Raw genomic sequence first — 16,984 nt, 5'->3', positions numbered from 1 at the left:
CTCGGTAGGAGGTTGAATCCAAGTGGTGGTGTGAGTCCAGTTAGAAAAGTGTTAACCAAGATCCTGGTGAATGATTAGGGAAAAAGTTTTAAAAAAGAAAAGAAAAGATCCTGGTGAAAGAGGATTTAGGCCAGAGGTGGTGAGGAGTGGTCCCATTCTGGATACATTTGGAAGGTAGAGAGAAAAGGTTTGGTTGATTGACTGGGTGGAGGGTGTAAGGGGAGCCAAGGATGTCTCCAGTCTACGAGCTTCTGGAAGTGTGGTGGTGACATCTACGGAGACAGGGGAGCCTGCTGGGGTGACGGAGACAGCGATTGGGAGTCTGGTTTTGTGCCTGTTAAGTCGGAGATGTCTGCCACACATCTCCATGGAGACACCTGTTGGCATTTCAGATAGCAAAGGTCAGGGATAGAGAATCTGCCTATTCCTTCTGCTCTGGCCTGTATCACTATCTGCTTACAGCTCTTTCCTTCCCGCTGGCCTGGCCCTTTCCTGAAGTCATGGGTCCCAACCCAGCCAGCAGGGGTGGCCCACAGGACCCTCGCAGGAAGCTGTTGACCGGGCGCTCGTGGATCTTGAGATGAAAACACCCCTCTCAAAGTCTAATACAATGTCAGAGCAGGAAGGGGAGCCTGATTCTCTCATTGTGTAAATAAGAAACAGGCACACAGAGGGTGCGACCTGCTCATGGTCCTGCTGGGTGGGAGACTAGCGCCCAGGCTCCCTCTCCTGCCACACACTCCCTGATCTCGAAGCTGAGAACACCTGGGCACGCGTGGCACTGACAGCCGCCTCTTGCCGCTCTTAGGCACCATGGAGTGCTACACGGAGGAGAAGGCCAACAAGATCAAGGCGGATTACGAGAAGCGGCTGCGGGAGATGAACCGGGACCTGCAGAAGCTCCAGGCCGCGCAGAAGGAGCACGCGCGGCTGCTCAAGAACCAGTCCCGCTATGAGAGGGAGCTGAAGAAGTTGCAGGCCGAGGTGGCCGAGATGAAGAAGGCCAAGGTAGGCGATGAGGGGGTGGCCCAGGATGACACTGTCCTCTGAGCCCGGCCCCTCCCCCAGGAGGAGCCGCCTCTCCAGTAGAGGGGCAGGGGAGGAGCTCCGGGGGTGCTGCTCAACACTGCCCCCCGTGGTAGGAAGGTGCACTACAATTGCGGCCAGGCGGCCTGAGGACCTGTTGAGGCCTCTCGCTGGGGCGGGGCGGGGGCGAGGGGCAGGGGGGCTGTAGGGGGCCCTGGGTCTAATGATAACAGTAATCACCACTGTTCTCATGCTGACTGTGGCCAGCCTCTAGGCTAGTCGCCTAATGTGCATGAGCGTAGGTACTAAAGTCCTGAGGAGAACCTCATGAAGGAGGTCCGGTTATTATTCCCATTTTGTGCATGGGAAAGGGAGCCATGCGACTTTGGGCGGATGGCTCTCCATCTAGGGGGACACAGCTCCTCCCCAGGAAGCCTCTGACCCCTGACCCCAGCAGATACCACCATCTCGGGTCAGGCTTGGGCTGCCCTGCTCAGTGCCCATCCTTGGGGAAAATACTCATTCTGGACCCTGAAGATCCAGCAGCAGCAGCAAGCCCTCCTCCTCTCTGTAGATTCACCCCTGCAGAGTCTGCTCTCTAAGAGAGAAGCCAACCACCCCTCCCCCCAGCCCCTTTAGAGCCTTGCCTCCCTCCCTCTCAGGCCATTTCCTCTCAAGACTGTCCTCAGGGCAGGGCAGGCTGGTGATATTTCTGGTGATGTCTGAGGCCTCAGTGGCAGAAGGATCGACATCCGCGTGACTCTCATTTCCCTGTTACTTGGAAAGTGTCTAAAACCCTGTGTGCACTGCACTGTCATGCTTCAGGCCCCAGGACGTGGCGGGAGGGAACCCCAGATACACGGCTCTCTAGCCAGTCAAGTTGTCTCAGGCTACACCAAGGGTGCTCTCTGTGCCTTTGCCACAGCTCTGATGACTCCAGGTCCAGAATTCCTATGCTTGATCACTGGCTTTGCTCTGAACTGGCATACTGTCTTCCATGGGGCTATAGTAAGAGCTAGACTGGGGGCAGGGGCAAAATGACCTGGGCCAAAAGTCTGACCGTTCATGCCCAGCTTTATGACTCTAAGTCATTTGTCTCTCTGAGGTTCATTTCCTTGTTTATAAAACGAGAATGGTAATGCCTCACTCATGTGACCATCACAAGAACAATGCTTGGTGTATAGCATGTTGTTGATAAATGGTGGTGGCTTTTATTGTGACTGCGAGCCTGGCCCTAGAATGTGGCTTGGACTCTCACCTCATCCCTGTCTCCTGCTCAGCTATCCATGGGACAGAGGACAGTGCTGCCTCGAGCATCCCCTGACTGGTCCTCGAACGGCCAAACCCAGGATGGTGGCTCAGGGAGGAGGCCACTGGGGGCCGTGACATTTGAAAGTGGGGGTCAGGGTTAAACTTTGCAGAGTGGTCACACCTGCACACCTGGGGTGCCCAGGCACTTGGCAGCTTCAGCGTGCATGGAGGAATGAGAGCAGACTCCTCACTCCAGACCCCTGAGCCCCAAACCAGTGTGGCCTGGCCGGCTGTCGCCCCTGCCCAGCATCCTCAGAGCCAGGCCTCCCTGGAGGCTGTGGGTCCCCACTGCCCAGCGCGCCTCACCCCCACCACCCCTGCCCGTCCCAGGTGGCCCTGATGAAGCAAATGCGTGAGGAGCAGCAGCGGCGGCGGCTGGTGGAGACTAAGCGGAACCGGGAGATTGCTCAGCTCAAGAAGGAACAGCGACGACAGGAGGTGAGGGGCAGCCCTTGGGGACCGCTACCTCCCTGTGTGCCTGGCTGCTTCTCGGCTCCCATGACCCTGAGCAGTAACAGTCACACTTGCAGTAGGACGTAGCCTAGCATGGGAGGGAAGCTGCACGGCAGGCTCCTGGTCCGCCCCCTCTAGTGCAGGGTGGGGAGTGGGGAGACTCGAGCCCCAGAGAGGGCAGGCCCTTGCCCAGGTCACCAGCAAGCCAGAGCTAGGACTGTGCAGCTCCTGTCCCTGAGCCCGCTGGTCACGGGTTCCCTGCCATGGTGTGGATAAGATCTTGAGGGAATTCCCTGCTCCCAGAGAACGGTTTGCGTGGTGACCTCTGCAATGGGGGCCAGACTTGGGGTCACATATGATCAATAAATTCAGGCTAAATGAGAATCTGCCCAAAAGCCAGGCTTTCGCCTACAGAGCGGGGCAGACCAGGCCGTGGGGCCTAAGTGTGGATGCCAACTCCCTTCCCTCACCCATAGTTTCAGATCCGAGCGCTCGAGTCCCAGAAGCGGCAGCAGGAAATCGTCCTGAGGAGGAAAACCCAGGAGGTGAGCGAGACACGGCTCCCTTTCTCCTGAGTTCTTCTGGAGTCGGGAGGGGATGAAACCACCGGTGTCTCTGGCTCTCCCTTGTCACTCAGCACACACAGGGGAGCAGAGCCTGCGTGAGGCCCGTCACAAGGGCCTTACTCAACAAGAGGGCTGCGGCATGAAGGCAGGCTGCAGGCTCTGGTCCCAGAGGCCTGAGACCTTAATGAGAAAGGTAGAAGTCTCTCGTGTTCATTTCACACCAGATTGCCCTTGGCTGTCTCTCAGTCTCTAGCTCAGGCGAGGACAGAGCCTTCTCTTGGACTCATTCTATCTGGCAACCCCCAGTCCAGAGCCACTCCCCTCTCACTGGGTTCCTCTGTTCTCTGCCCCCAGGTTTCTGCACTGAGGCGCCTGGCCAAGCCCATGTCCGAGCGGGTGGCGGGGCGTGCTGGACTGAAGCCTCCCATGCTGGACTCGGGGGCTGAGGTGTCAGCCAGCACCACATCATCTGAGGCTGAATCAGGGGCCCGCTCCGTCTCCAGCATCGTGCGCCAGTGGAACCGCCAAATCAACCACTTCTTGGGGGACCACCCTGCACCTGCTGTCAACGGTACCCGCCCTGCTAGGTGAGGTGGACATTCAGGGCCGGGGGGAGGCGAGCCTGGGGGAAGTGGGGGTCCTATGATGGGTCCCCACGGCTGTCAGCTATGGGGTTGGGGGGTGCGGGGTGCCCCTGGAGTTACAGAGCTTGAGTGTGCTCCTAACCAGGTGGGTAGGGGGTTGGGGAAATAAGGAATAGGGATTAAAGAGTACACTTATGCTAAAAAAAAAAAAAATGATAAAATACAACAAGATGATTTTAAAAATGCATTTTCCCCCCAAAAAAATGTTATTAACAGTGTTAAATGACCAAATGCATACAGAAAACCTGAAAGAGAAAGAAAACTTTATAAAAGGGAGTCTTCTCAACCAATTCCCTTTGCGTCTGTCTCCCAGAAAGAAGTTCCAGAAGAAGGGGGCCAGCCAGAGCTTCAGTAAGGCTGCAAGGCTCAAGTGGCAGTCCCTGGAACGGAGGATTATTGACATCGTCATGCAGAGGATGACCATTGTCAACCTAGAGGCTGACATGGAGCGACTCATCAAGGTGGGCCTGGGCACAGGGGTCCCCGGGCTCCTGCCTCTGCTTCCTTCCCATCTCCCTTCTGCCTGTCCTCTGCCACTTCTGATGTCTCTGGCTCATCAGACCGCCTCGTCCCCTTTCCACCCACTCCTTGTGCCTGCTCTGGAATCCCGAGGTGCAGGGGGCACCCAGGGACCCGGCCTGAAGGGAACCGTGGGCAGAGCTGGGCAGCAGCGAACCTGAAGCTTTTCCATCACCCTCCCTGCAGAAAAGGGAGGAGCTGTTCCTCCTGCAGGAGGCGCTGCGGAGGAAGCGGGAACGGCTGCAGGCTGAGAGCCCGGAGGAGGAGAAGGGCCTGCAGGAGCTGGCCGAGGAGATTGAGGTGCTGGCGGCCAACATCGACTATATCAACGACAGCATCACCGACTGCCAGGCCACCATCGTGCAGCTGGAGGAGACCAAGGTGCCCACGGGGCCTGGCCTGGCGGCTGGGGAGGAGGCAGGAGGGACACGGGGCATTGGGGGCAGTTTCGGTGACAGGGGGTCTCTGCCTCTCCGTCTTAGGAGGAGCTGGACTCCACGGACACATCCGTGGTCATCAGCTCCTGTTCCCTGGCCGAAGCCCGCCTCCTGCTGGACAACTTCCTCAAGGCATCCATCGATAAGGTGGGCCAGCTGCTCTCCTCCGGGAGGTGGGGGGGCGTGGGAGCTGCAGTCGCAGCATCTCTGTCGTCCCCCTCTCGTGGGGAGGTACACAGGCCTGGCTCCTGAGCCATCGCTTACAGGCTAGAGCAAGCTGCTTCACTCCCATCCCCTGATTCCCAAGCTCTCAAACGGGGGCAAGGACAGCACCAAGCTCCTGGCTTGCTGTGTGCCTTTCACAAGGTGACGCGTGCTTGGGGCTTGGCGCGTGCTTTGTGATGCCGGTCACAAAGCAGGCCCTCCCTGAGAAATGACCCTCATGTTTGGTCCAGGCGCATCCCCAGCAGGGCTCGGGCATGTTGGGAGAAGTGTGTATGCCAGGGCTGGGGCAGCGGGAAGCAGAAAGCCCCCCGTTCCCATCAATTGGGCTCTCTCCCCGACAGAGAGCTGGCTGGAGGATGGGCCACCTTCCTGCTGGGGCCTGTGGTCTTTGAGGACAGACACCGCCTAGTATCCACGCAGCATAACTCTGGCGAGGGGCCGGGGAGACGTTTCCTGTCTGCGGGAAGCTCCCAGCTCTCCTCCAGGTTACAGGGGACTGAGTTCCTCTGGGGGGCTGCTTGATGAAGTACCACAGACAGGGGCACCAAACAGCACAGACTGATTTTCTCGGTTCTGAGCTGGAAGTCCACAGTTAAGGGCGCCAGCAGGACTAGTTGCCTCTGAGGCTTTCTCCTTGGCTTGTAAAAGGACTCCCTTCCCGCTTCTTGCTGTGTTCCCTCCGTGTGCGCCTGCGTCCTGACTTCTTCCAAGGCCACCGGTGATAGGGGATTGGGGCCCACTCTAAAAACCCCATTTTAACAGAATTACCTCTCTCAAGACCCTCTCTCCAAATATAGTCACGGGGTACTGGGGGTTAGAGGGTCAACATAGGAATTTGGGAGAGTGGGGACATAGTTCAGCCCATAACAAGGAAGTGTAGCCTAAGGCGACCTCCACCAGCCTGTGGATGTGAGTAAAGTTAAGGAGGGGAGTGGTGCATCTCTGGTCTGGGGCAGGCACGCGGGTGATGTTGGAGAGTTAGCCCGGCTCCGGGGCAGGCACGGGGGTGATGTTGGAGAGTTAGCCCGGCTCCGGGGCAGGGACAAGGGTGACGTCGGGGAGTTAGTCCGGCTCTGGGGCAGGCACGGGGGGTGATGTCGGGGCGGGGCACCCCTGTGGTGTCTTGGGAGCAGATTGAGGGTGGTGATGAGGGTCCCCAGGATTCCAGGCTGGGGAGGGTAAACACAGGCCTGTCTCCTTGCCCGCAGGGGCTGCAAGTGGCACAGAAGGAGGCCCAGATCCGGCTGCTGGAGGGGCGGCTGAGGCAGACCGACATAGCAGGCTCCTCTCAGAACCACCTGCTCCTGGACGCCCTGCGAGAGAAGGCGGAGGCGCACCCCGAGCTGCAGGCCCTCATCAACAACGTGCAACAGGGTACGGCGGCTGTGGGCAAGGCCTCGAAGCTCCGGCCTTCTCCCAGGGTGGCCTAGCTCGAACCCCCGGGGGGGACCCTCACCGCCCCCAGAACTCCCTCAGGAGCCCCAGCCTGATGCCAGTGGATGAGATATGGGAGGGAGGCCATCCCCCCTCCCCTCACTCTGTTGGGGCCTCTCAACCCTCCTCTCCTCCCCCAGAGAACGGCTACGCCAGCACGGATGAGGAGATCTCCGAGTTCTCCGAGGGGAGGTGAGTTTCTAAGTTGGGAGGGAGCGGTTGGCTCACAGCATGAACCTGGGGCTGGTGGGGGGGGGGTTGCCATAGGGTCCCAGGGCCAGGCCTATTTGGGGGCTCCTTGGAACCCAAGGCCTAAGGCTCAGAGAGCCAGTGCGTAGGCTCTCAGGAGCCTGAACTCCCTCTGCTTCTTCCTTAGCTTCTCCCAGTCATTCACCATGAAAGGTTCCACCAGCCATGATGATTTCAAGTTCAAGGTGAGCGCCACTGCCTCAGGGCCTGGTCTCCCCCTTCCTGTGGCTCTGCCCTCACGCCCCAGCCCTGACTCAGTATTGCCTCCAGCTGGGAGGAATTGGGAGGTCCCCAGATGAGTAACTGGTTACAACGCATTCTTTTTGAGGTGGGTGGAAGGTGGGAGAGGTGGAGGGGGTCACTGCCCAGTGATGTCACCGGAGCCAGAGGCCCTGCTTTCAGAAATCTCCCCATCCTGCCCAAGACTCTGTCTCATGCTCTGGGTCAAAGACTAAGTCTAGACTTTTAGTTATTCTGCATGCAGATTACTGATTCAACAGCATGGGAGTCAGCACCCACCAACGAGGGATCAGTTACTAGTCTGAACTAAGGAACAGGGTTTATTAAGCAGAGAAGGGGGGAACTGCATACAGCGAACAATGAATTGTGCATAGTTTTTTGGATAAGCTGATTCGGTGGTGATTAGCAAAGAGGTCATCCTGGGCATTCTGTATGTGCAGAGTCTGGATAAGGGTTGTAAAACCCATTTAGTGCTTTGGCTTCTCTAGAAGCCTTGAGAGAGGGTCTCTGGGTGCTACTCACCTGGCTCTTCCTTTGGTGGTTCTACCGTAGGCCAAGAGGCATTATTTCCTTCGTTAGAATTCTCCCAGCCCCCCTTTATGTTTGGGCAACTTGGTTCACCCCAGTCCTTCCATTCCCAGGGTGAGCCCAAACTGTCTGCCCAAATGAAGGCTGTGTCAGCTGAGTGTCTGGGTCCGCCGCTGGATAGCTCCACCAAGAACATCACCAAGTCCCTGGCCTCCCTTGTTGAGATCAAAGAGGACGGAGTCGGCCTCTCCGTCCGAGACCCGTACTACCGAGACAAGGTCTCACGCACCATCAGCCTGCCCAGCAGAGGCAGTACTTTGTAAGGAGGGGAACCAGGGGTATGGGTCAGCAGGGTGGGCAGGGAGTCAGGTTTGGGCCTCACGGGACCCTTCTGTTCTAGCCCCCGGCAGTCTCGAGGCACGGAGACATCCCCTCTGACCCGAAGGAAGTCGTATGACCGAGGGCAGCCCATTAGGTGAGAGCACATTTCCGAACATGCACCAGAGGCCCGGCCGTCGCGGGGTGCGTGAGTCACTGTGATGGTCTACTCTGGAGGTCGTCATGCAAACTTGAATCTGGGCCAATCTCACTAAGTCATTCCGCTGCCCCTAATGGTCCCTTCCCCATCCTACCAGGCATGGGATTAGCAAACATAATCTCCATAAGCACCTTGAACCGGATGGCTAAACCCGCTGCCAGTGGGCTGATGCAGGCTCAATGCTGGTGGCTCTGCAGTCATTGTCCTAAAGTGCTTCAGCTCCTTTTCATGACTAGGGCTCCTTCGGAGGTCTCAGCCCTTTCTAAGGTCTTGTCATGCTGAGGTCTCACGTGAGCTTTCTAAGGTCTTGTCATGTGAGAGTCGCGTAGATGTTTAAAGAAAAACCAGATGATTGCAAAACAGTGGACAAGTCTCTAATTGGTCTGGGACCTGCTGAGCTTCTACAGGTCACCAGTTGATCTCTAGATCACCCGCCTCCTAGGGTCGTCTGGTCCATGCACTGATTTTCGGAGAGGTCTGATGGCTTTCTCCAGGTTCCACAACTAGGTAGTAGCAGAGCAGGGGATCAAGATGACCTCTTGCCACCCGACCTGGTAGGTGACCGGAGCACTTGCTCAGGCTCCCAGCCTTCCCATCTGTCCAAAGCCTGAGCAGATGCCCATGCTGGTGGCTTGTGGTGGGGCCTTTGGCAGGTAGGTGGATGGGTGATAACCATCCCTTCACCTGTGCATTCCGAGAACACACTTAGGTGGCAGTCAGAGGGACTTAGGCCGAATTCATGAAGACTCTTCAAAGGAAGGGAGGGTTTAGGCCAAAGCTGATGACAACTTTCCAAAGAGAGGGATATTCCGCTGCTGGAATGGGGCAGGGCAGTGAAGTCTTCGACTCTCCCCTGATGACACAGTGAATCCTCCGTATTCCCCTCGATTCACTTAGGTTCTTCCGAGCACCGTGAACACTGAATCAGCCTCTGCTCCTGGGGAAATGCAGGGTTGGGTTCCTGACAGCTTCTGGTCACAATATTTCACCAGCCAATCAACGCAGACCTTTGCTTCATGTGTGTTTCTGTTTAAAGTCAGCTTCGTTAATACATATTATTGGTTCCTTAACATTGAACTTGTAACCAACAGCATCATAACTCGCCCTGAATGAAGCTTGTGTAACATGTGTATTTTCTCCGTAAGACACAGTACAGCCTGCCTGTGCTTAGACACGTGCCAGGCAGCCCGTCGGCACTATGCTTTGGGGGCGTTTTAAACCATGAGTCACCAACGAAAAGCACAAAAATGCAAAAAACATGGCCCTAAATAGACCACAGGGAAGGCCACAGGCAGGCAGAGAAGCGCCTCATTTGACCTCCACTGGGAACACGTGGGGACGTGGATTTTTTGCTGCTCTGCTTGCTGTCTGGGAATGACCCCCAAAGCAGTGCGAGAGCTCATTTGGGGTCACTAATACACTGTAACGAGCAGGTGAATTCCCAATTGTGGCATCCTTGAATAATGACAACGGGCGGTTTGCTGGGCTCTGGGATCACTGCACAGCCAGACCCGCCCCGCGGGCCTTCCAAACTGGACAGTAGGTGGTGCTGGAAGCTGTGGGCCAGGGCTGCGCTCACTGACAGATGCCGCTCTGTCCCCGCTCCCCAGGTCCACAGATGTGGGATTCACGCCCCCTTCGTCCCCTCCTACTCGGCCCCGCAACGACCGGAACGTCTTCTCTCGTCTCACCAGTAATCAGAGCCAAGGCTCAGCACTGGACAAGTAAGAGCCAGGGCAGGCCGGGGAAGGTGCGGAGGGGGTGGGCTGGTCCTTGCCGCAGGCAGGTCCAGGGCAGCCGGGCGGCCCCTGACCATGCTGTCCCAGCCCCTCCAAGAGATGAGGCTCTGGCGCTCCTCGGGGCATCTCCGTCCTTTCTGTTCTATCTGCGGACCCTTCCTTTCCCCCAGCATGCTGTGACCTCAGGAGAGGGCAAGACGGAGGCCACAGGGATGGGGGGCAGTCAGTGGGGCTGTGCGTGCAGATCTGGCCCCCCGTGAGGACTCACTCACTGCGCCTTGAGTCCTCCTCCGCTGACGCTTGCACTCTTCTCTAAAGCCCCTTCCTAGAACTTCAGCCACTCTCTTCCTGCTGCCTGTGCTCAGACGAGGCCCAGGGGCCCTTCTGTCCCCGCAGAAAGGGACCCCCAATTGCTTTCCTGCGGCAGGTTCAGCCCAGCTATAAATCCAGCTCCAGTGGGGCCTTTGGGACTCTGGCGAGTAGGGCCAGGGCAAGGGGTGGTCCCGCATTTAGGGGGTTTTCGTATGTGTGATTCATGTGGACCACAGATCAGCCATGAGCACTGTTTTCCCTGTTTCACAGAAGAGGAAACGAAGCTTAGAGAGGCCTGAGGATATTCATGTAGAGAGTAGAGGACTTGGGCCCAGAATCCAGGGCGGCTGCTGCTGCTTCTTCTTCTTCTTCTTCTTTTTTTTTTTTTTTTTAAAGACTTTACTTATTTATTTGAGAGGGAAAGAGAGGGAGAATGAGAGGAGAGAGGTCAGCGGGAGAAGCAGACTCCCTGCTGAGCAGAGAGCCCAATGCGGGACTCGATCCTGGGACTCCAGGATCATGACCTGAGCTGAAGACAGTCGCCCAACCAACTGAGCCAGCCAGGCGCCCCCAGAACCCGGGGCTTCTGACATCCTCCATCATCTGTTCCAAACAATGGGACTCTGCTCTGGGTTGGGGGGGATCCTAGCCTTCGTGTGCCTGGCTCCGTGCTCCCTACACTCTGGATCCCCCTCTGGCTCCTCCCATCTCTGCAGCCTCTGAGAGCGCTCCTCTCTCAGCTCCCTAAAAGCTTCGCCAGCCTGGCAGGGAGGAGGGGTGCAGTGCTGTTGTTCCGGGGAGCCCAGGCTAGAAAGTGTTATTTCCTGCACCTGGCACCTGACATCAGCCCTTCCGCACAGAAACACCCCTTGTTGGGTCAAAATACTGCTCCTTCCCCAGACCCGCTTTGGCTCAGTTCCCATTTCGGGAGGCGGGTACCAAACCTGGACCATACCAGCCGGGGCGCCACCTCCCCACCACACGTTTGCAATCAACAGGCCCCTTTTCCAGAAGCACTGACATGGGACTCGGGCCCTTCCAGCCTGGTGGTCTTGCAGACCTTGGTCCTATCTGGTGGGCCAGGTCTTAGGGCCCATGTGTGGTGCAGGCCTGGCTCCTAGGTGTAGCCCAGTGGGTTCGCTGGGGCAGTGGGCTTTGTGAATTAGTAAGTCCCTGAGGAATGGCTGCAAGAGGCCAGCTCCCAGGGAGAGGTAGCAGCAAGCATGGCTTCGTCTGGCCTCAGGCATGGAGGAGCGTTGCTGGGGCAAGGCAGAGAGTCCCCAGCTCGAACAATGGGGTAGCCAGGGGCTTGGAACCAGCAAACGGCCTGCAAGCTGAGATGTCTCTCCAGAGTGTGGGGCTGGCCCTCCCATAGCTCCCGTGGTCCCCTCCTCACTCCTGCTCTGGTAGCAGAGGGACCCCCCCCACCCCCTACCCCGGCGGCCCGCCCCTCCCCACCTCCTCTCCTGCTGTCCCTTAGTGCCCTGACCCCTGCCTCTCCCCGCTGCCCTTGAAGAGCATAACCCGCCCTCTGACCCCCCACGCTGCTGCTGCCTCTGCCGTCCCTTCGTGTGTTTTCCTCTCTCCCCTAATCCAGCTAATTTTCTGCCCTCCCCAGGTCTGATGACAGCGACTCCTCTTTGTCGGAGGTCCTGAGGTACACACAGAATGTCTCCCGTGTTGGCTCCCCAGCTCTCACTCTCTCCTCTCCCCTCTCTGCCTTTTGCCGCACCGCCCTCCTGCCTGCACACCCCCGTCCTCAGCATGCTGCCCTCCTCCCTGGCCTGCCTCCTCCCTACCCCCTCCACCCGTGGTTCCTCCCTCTCAGGGTCGCTGCGTGGCCTCATACTGGCCAGGCCCGGCTGGAGCTGGGGGCTTGGGGAGGGGGGCATATTTGCTTGCCCCAGGTGCTGTTCTCTCCTTGTCTCCTGGGCAGGCACGGGGAAAGCCTGCGAGCCTGGGGTGGGCCGGGGCTGGGACTGAGTGCTGCTGAGGGCTTGGGGGAGGGGCAGGGGTGTAGACAACCCTGGGGCCTGCAGGGCCCAGCTGGCCGGGTGTTGGTGGCTGTCTCCAGCATCCCTGTGATTTGCTCAGCTTGTGCCCGGTGAGGTGTGCTTTTCAGCTCCTCTGAGAGGAGCACCAAGGGAGCCTGCTGCTCACACCTCCTGGCACATGGCCCAGGACTGCCAGGAGACCTCCTCCCTTCCCAGCTTTTGGGGTGCCCAGGGGACAGTTTCCCCAGCGCCTCCAGCACAGCACCACACAACAAGGAGCACTTCCTGGGACCTGGTGGGCCTGAGCTCCTGACAGGCCGGTGGCCAGCGCTAGGCTCTGAGCTCCCTCCAGCTCGCCCAGAGCACCCCCTGCTCACCGCGCCTCCTGGCCTGCAAGCCTGCCTGCGGGGGGGCAAGGCTTTGCCATGACCAGAAGCTAGCCAGCCTCCCAGCCTCTCTCAGTGATGAGGGTTATCCTGGCGACATACTTCCCATAGCGGTCTGGGCTCTTTCCACAGCCACACAGCTGGGCCCAAACCAGGGTTGAAAGCAGGGAGCTGGGCCAGCTTGGGGGCTGGTCACTTGTGACACCTGTCTGGCAGCTGGCCCTCTGACCGCCGTCCTCGTGGGGGGCGTGGCTGCGTCCATGGGGGCTGTGAGAGGCACTACGGCTGGAACACGGCTCATTTCAGCAGCCCATGGGCCACATGGCGTCACTGGGAGGAACAGCATTGTCTTTGGGAAGGAGCTAGAACATATTTTCAGACCTGCACATAATTCGGCCAGGGCCTCATTCCCAAAGACGCTCACTCAGAAAAGATCACTCTCCAGAACCTCCAGGAGGCTGGTTTTTAACAAAACGCTCCTGCCTGCCAAGGGGGTGCTCGTGCTCCCTCCCAGACTGTGGATGGGGAGCGAGGTGCTTTGTAAATGACAGTCACAGGTCTGACTCTGCAGGTCCCAAAGGGACTGGAGGGTGGGTGGGAGTGAACGTGTGTGTCTCTGCTTGGGAGGGGCCGGCCCCAGAAGAAGTCGCTGACAGAGGGCTGTCCTGGCACCACCAAGGTGCTGGGAGGTGGACAGCCTAAGCACCATCACAGCCCGCACCCCTCGCCGCAACCTGGGTTAACTGTAGCAGCATGCGGCCACTGTCTAGCCCTCGGGCCTCTGGGGCCTGCACGCATTTAGGCCTCAGGATCTGGGTCAGGCAGGCATCAGATGGGAGCTCCCCCTGGGCAGTGTCCATGTCTCCTCCTTCCTGCCCACGGCTTGCTCCCCTAGGCGTGCTCAGGGCTGTGACTGACAGGTTCTCGTCCAGACCAGCCCTCCCCGCCCCCACAGGCTGTCCCCAGCTCTCAGACATCAACGGATCAACGGCATTGAGCTTGAGTCTCAGGGGTTGCCTTCATCCGCCCTAGTCCCCTGTTGGTTCTGTCCCTCTCTTACCTGCATACCTCACTCGGCCTGGCCTCAGACTCCCTGGCTGACAGGTGCACCCTTTCTCCCTCTCTCCTGGGAAGGGGCGTCATCACCCCCGTTGGAGGAGCCAAGGGTGCGAGGACGGCCCCACTGCAGTGTGTCTCCATGGCCGAGGGCCACACCAGGCCCATCCTCTGCCTGGACGCCACAGACGAGCTACTGTTCACAGGATCCAAAGGTGGGTGGAACCCAGACTGGCCAGTAAGATTAGGGTCTCACCCATCCCTGCTTCCCGTGCCAGAGTGGGCTGTGAAGATGAAAACCCAGAGCCCCCGTGAGTTGAGGATGTGGGCTCAGCTTGTCTACTACCTTGTCTCATGGCTCTTACTTTGGCTCACGGCTTCCCATCTTGGGTTCCCCCAACCAAGCCTTCCCTCATAGCTGACCCTGGTCTCCATCCAGCACTTTCTTCCAAACCTTCCTCAGAAACTTCAGGAAGGCTTTTCAGGTGCCCCATCTTGTCTGCTCATCCCAGTCCCTCAACACTACTATCCTCCACCGATGTCTACCCCAGCACTTCCAGCTAAGAAATCCCTATGACCCCTCAAAGTCATGATTACTTAGTCTCAGCAACAAAATCAGAAAAATTTGACCAGCAGAAAGGAGAGCTCTGCAGTAGACATACTACTGGAAAGACAACTATATCTTTATTTGCAAGGCGAGAGGGGGCCGACTGTCATTCTGGGTGTGGTTGATTGACTCCAGGTTCTCCCCCTCAAAGGTGCTTGCCACTTGTCCCTTAATTTTGTCAGCTATTAGCAGTTGTAGGAACAGACAGCAGAAGCTGAAGAATTTCATTTTAGCCCAGGTACCTTGGCAATACACGCAGAGAATTCTGGTGTCTGCAGAGTTTGCTTTAGAAACCCGGGTCTGAAGCTCCGACCAGCTCCTCTCCTGAGTCTCTCTGCACACACACGCAGCACTCGGGTCCCCGCGCATCTTCCTGTCCCTCGGACATGAGGCCCCTCCCCCTCGAAGTCTCTGGACTGTCTTCCCCACCCGCCACAACCCCTGTGGGTGGGGAGAGTGCATTACTGGGCCCCTGCTAACTGGTGTCTGTCGTCCCTGTGGCTCTCTCCCTGCCTCCCGCAGACCGCAGCTGTAAGATGTGGAACTTGGTCACAGGCCAGGAGATCGCGGCCTTGAAGGGCCACCCCAACAACGTGGTGTCCCTCAAGTACTGTAGCCACTCCGGGCTTGTGTTCTCCGTGTCAGCCTCCTACATCAAGGTGTGGGACATCCGGGACTCGGCCAAGTGCATCCGGACCCTCACGTAGGTACTCCCCGAGCTGGCCCTCGGTGGTGGACTGGGTACCTGTGCCCAGCCCATATGACCTACTCAATACAGCCCGGTCTGGCCAGATGAGCGCAGAGGCCCTTAGGCAACTCGACCTGACTCTGAGGGACGAGGTGGGGGTTCCTGGGATGGGGGACAGAATCTGGGGCAGCAGCCTGGGTGAGCCTTTGGCCTGCTTGGCCCCCGTGCTCCATCTCAGCCTCCCAGGCCCTGGGCTGAGCTGGGTCCCCCTGTGAGCCCAGACGGGGAGCTGGGAACCTGTGTGGGGACAGCAGGCGGCTATTGGCTGACCGCCGCCGCGCTGGTCACTTGTCTGCGTCAGTGGGCCACCCGAGTCTGTTCTCAGCCCTGCCCCTGATGGTCTCAGGCTGATGGACATGTGGGAGATGGAAGTGAGACGAGGGCCCCTGCAGAACCAAACTGTCCCAGCGGGAGCCGTGCTTCATCCTTGCGTCGCCGTTATAAGCCATCATCCGTTCTTTTACTTGATCCTTAAAAGAGAGTAAACACGGGATTCCGAGGGCGGCGAAGCTCCCTGAGACTGTACTGGTGCATGTGGATCACCACGCATTGGTCCAGACCCACGGAGCGTCCGGCATGAGCGCGTCCTCATGTCGCCTGTGGCCCGTGGTAACAATGCTGTGTCAGGGTGGGCTCACCACTGTAACAAAGGCCCCCTCTGCTGGGGATGATGATGAGGGGGGCTGTGCATGTGGGGGGCAGGGCAATAGGGGAAACCATCCCCTTCAGTTTTGCTGTGATCCTGTAACTGCTCTAAAAAAAATAGTCTTTTATTTAAAAAAAAAAACAAAAAGCAAAAAACTGAAGAAGCAGAGTAAACGGAATGGGTGTAATCACCTCTCTCTACAGAGGAGGAAACTGGGACTCAGAGAGATTAAGTGGCTTCCACAAGCCCCGTTCAGGGACAGGGACTTTTCTGCTGGCCGCGGAGAGGCGCTGCCACCCTTGGTCTCTCCCTCGTCAGACCAGAAACTTCCAGGAGGAGTTTGACTCCCCTCCGTCAGCCAGATGAGGCTTCCTGGAAGAGCTGGGGTATCAGGCCTGGTCTGAGTGAGGTTTGAGAGCTTTCCTGGCCTGTGTGGATAGACCACTTTGATCTCTGACCTTGCCTTCCTCGCTCACGGCAGGTCCTCTGGCCAGGTGACCTCTGGGGACGCCTGTGCCGCCGCATCCACCCGTGCGATCACCAGTGCTCAGGGGGAGCATCAGATCAACCAGATCGCCCTCAGCCCCTCAGGCACCATGCTGTATGCCGCCTCGGGCAACGCCGTCCGCATCTGGGAGCTGAGCAGGTCAGGGGGATGTGGGGTGTGCCGTGGAGGGCCCCCGGGTCTTTACTGTGGGCACCACCCATTGGGGCTGGCAGAACCCCGTGCTGCTCTATCCCACCAGCTGCTGGGCTTGGGTCTCTGCTCTGAGATACAGGATCCTTGTCCTCCAAGGCCCCCAGGACACCGGGCAGCTGATGTCTAGGTTCTTGGTCTTGCATTGAGGGAGGGAGAGTGCCCTGCCTGGACCAACTCACTCCAGGGCAGACCTCCCCACCAGCCCCCACAAGCTAGGGCTCCCTCTGATCCGTGTCCCCCCCACTGGCGGGCCTCTGTCCACTGCAGGTTCCAGCCGGTCGGCAAGCTGACTGGCCACATCGGCCCTGTGATGTGCCTGACCGTCACCCAGACCGCCAGCCAGCATGACCTGGTGGTGACCGGCTCCAAGGACCACTACGTGAAGGTACCAGAGAGGGCCTCCCTCTGGGACAGGGGTGGGGGGTGGGGAGCATTCTCCGTATTCCTCTTGCCCTCCCCCACCCCTTCCCTCTGGGGCCTTGCAAGCCCTCATGAAAAATAATGAGACCGCTGGGGATTTATGCTGAAGAAATCACCCCAAAGAGGCACGGAGGTGTGTGCAGAAAGTAGACACAGCGCTATTTTGTAAGTGGTGCAGAACTGAAAGTGACCCAGATGTCTAAGGC

The 16,984-nt window shown here is 58.3% G+C and overlaps 1 protein-coding gene across 4 annotated transcripts in view; it reads left to right on the top strand.

Annotated features, from left to right (window-relative positions):
• Positions 1-16,984, top strand: part of KIF21B (kinesin family member 21B) — a 48,042-nt gene that overhangs the window by 24,287 nt on the left and 6,771 nt on the right. For 2 of the 4 annotated variants that reach the window (XR_004280039.1, XM_032317816.1), the window contains exons 15-32: positions 809-1,008; positions 2,668-2,775; positions 3,267-3,335; positions 3,711-3,943; positions 4,314-4,461; positions 4,706-4,900; positions 5,002-5,103; positions 6,390-6,555; positions 6,756-6,807; positions 6,992-7,049; positions 7,746-7,951; positions 8,033-8,107; positions 9,781-9,894; positions 11,840-11,878; positions 13,736-13,872; positions 14,787-14,967; positions 16,140-16,304; positions 16,626-16,743. Coding sequence is in view for 2 of the 4 variants with exons in the window: in XM_032317816.1 (XP_032173707.1) it covers positions 809-1,008; positions 2,668-2,775; positions 3,267-3,335; positions 3,711-3,943; positions 4,314-4,461; positions 4,706-4,900; positions 5,002-5,103; positions 6,390-6,555; positions 6,756-6,807; positions 6,992-7,049; positions 7,746-7,951; positions 8,033-8,107; positions 9,781-9,894; positions 11,840-11,878; positions 13,736-13,872; positions 14,787-14,967; positions 16,140-16,304; positions 16,626-16,743 (2,366 nt within the window). In the remaining 2 variants the exon portion in view is untranslated. The remainder of the gene's footprint in view (positions 1-808; positions 1,009-2,667; positions 2,776-3,266; positions 3,336-3,710; positions 3,944-4,313; positions 4,462-4,705; positions 4,901-5,001; positions 5,104-6,389; positions 6,556-6,755; positions 6,808-6,991; positions 7,050-7,745; positions 7,952-8,032; positions 8,108-9,780; positions 9,895-11,839; positions 11,879-13,735; positions 13,873-14,786; positions 14,968-16,139; positions 16,305-16,625; positions 16,744-16,984) is intronic. The other 2 variants (XR_004280040.1, XM_032317817.1) reach the window with 1 other exon arrangement.

This window comes from Mustela erminea, chromosome 17 (genome assembly GCF_009829155.1).
Source record: "Mustela erminea isolate mMusErm1 chromosome 17, mMusErm1.Pri, whole genome shotgun sequence".
Taxonomy (NCBI): Eukaryota; Metazoa; Chordata; class Mammalia; order Carnivora; family Mustelidae; genus Mustela; species Mustela erminea.
The sequence above is the reverse complement of the archived record's forward strand: the minus strand, read 5'-3'. Positions and strand labels throughout refer to the sequence as shown.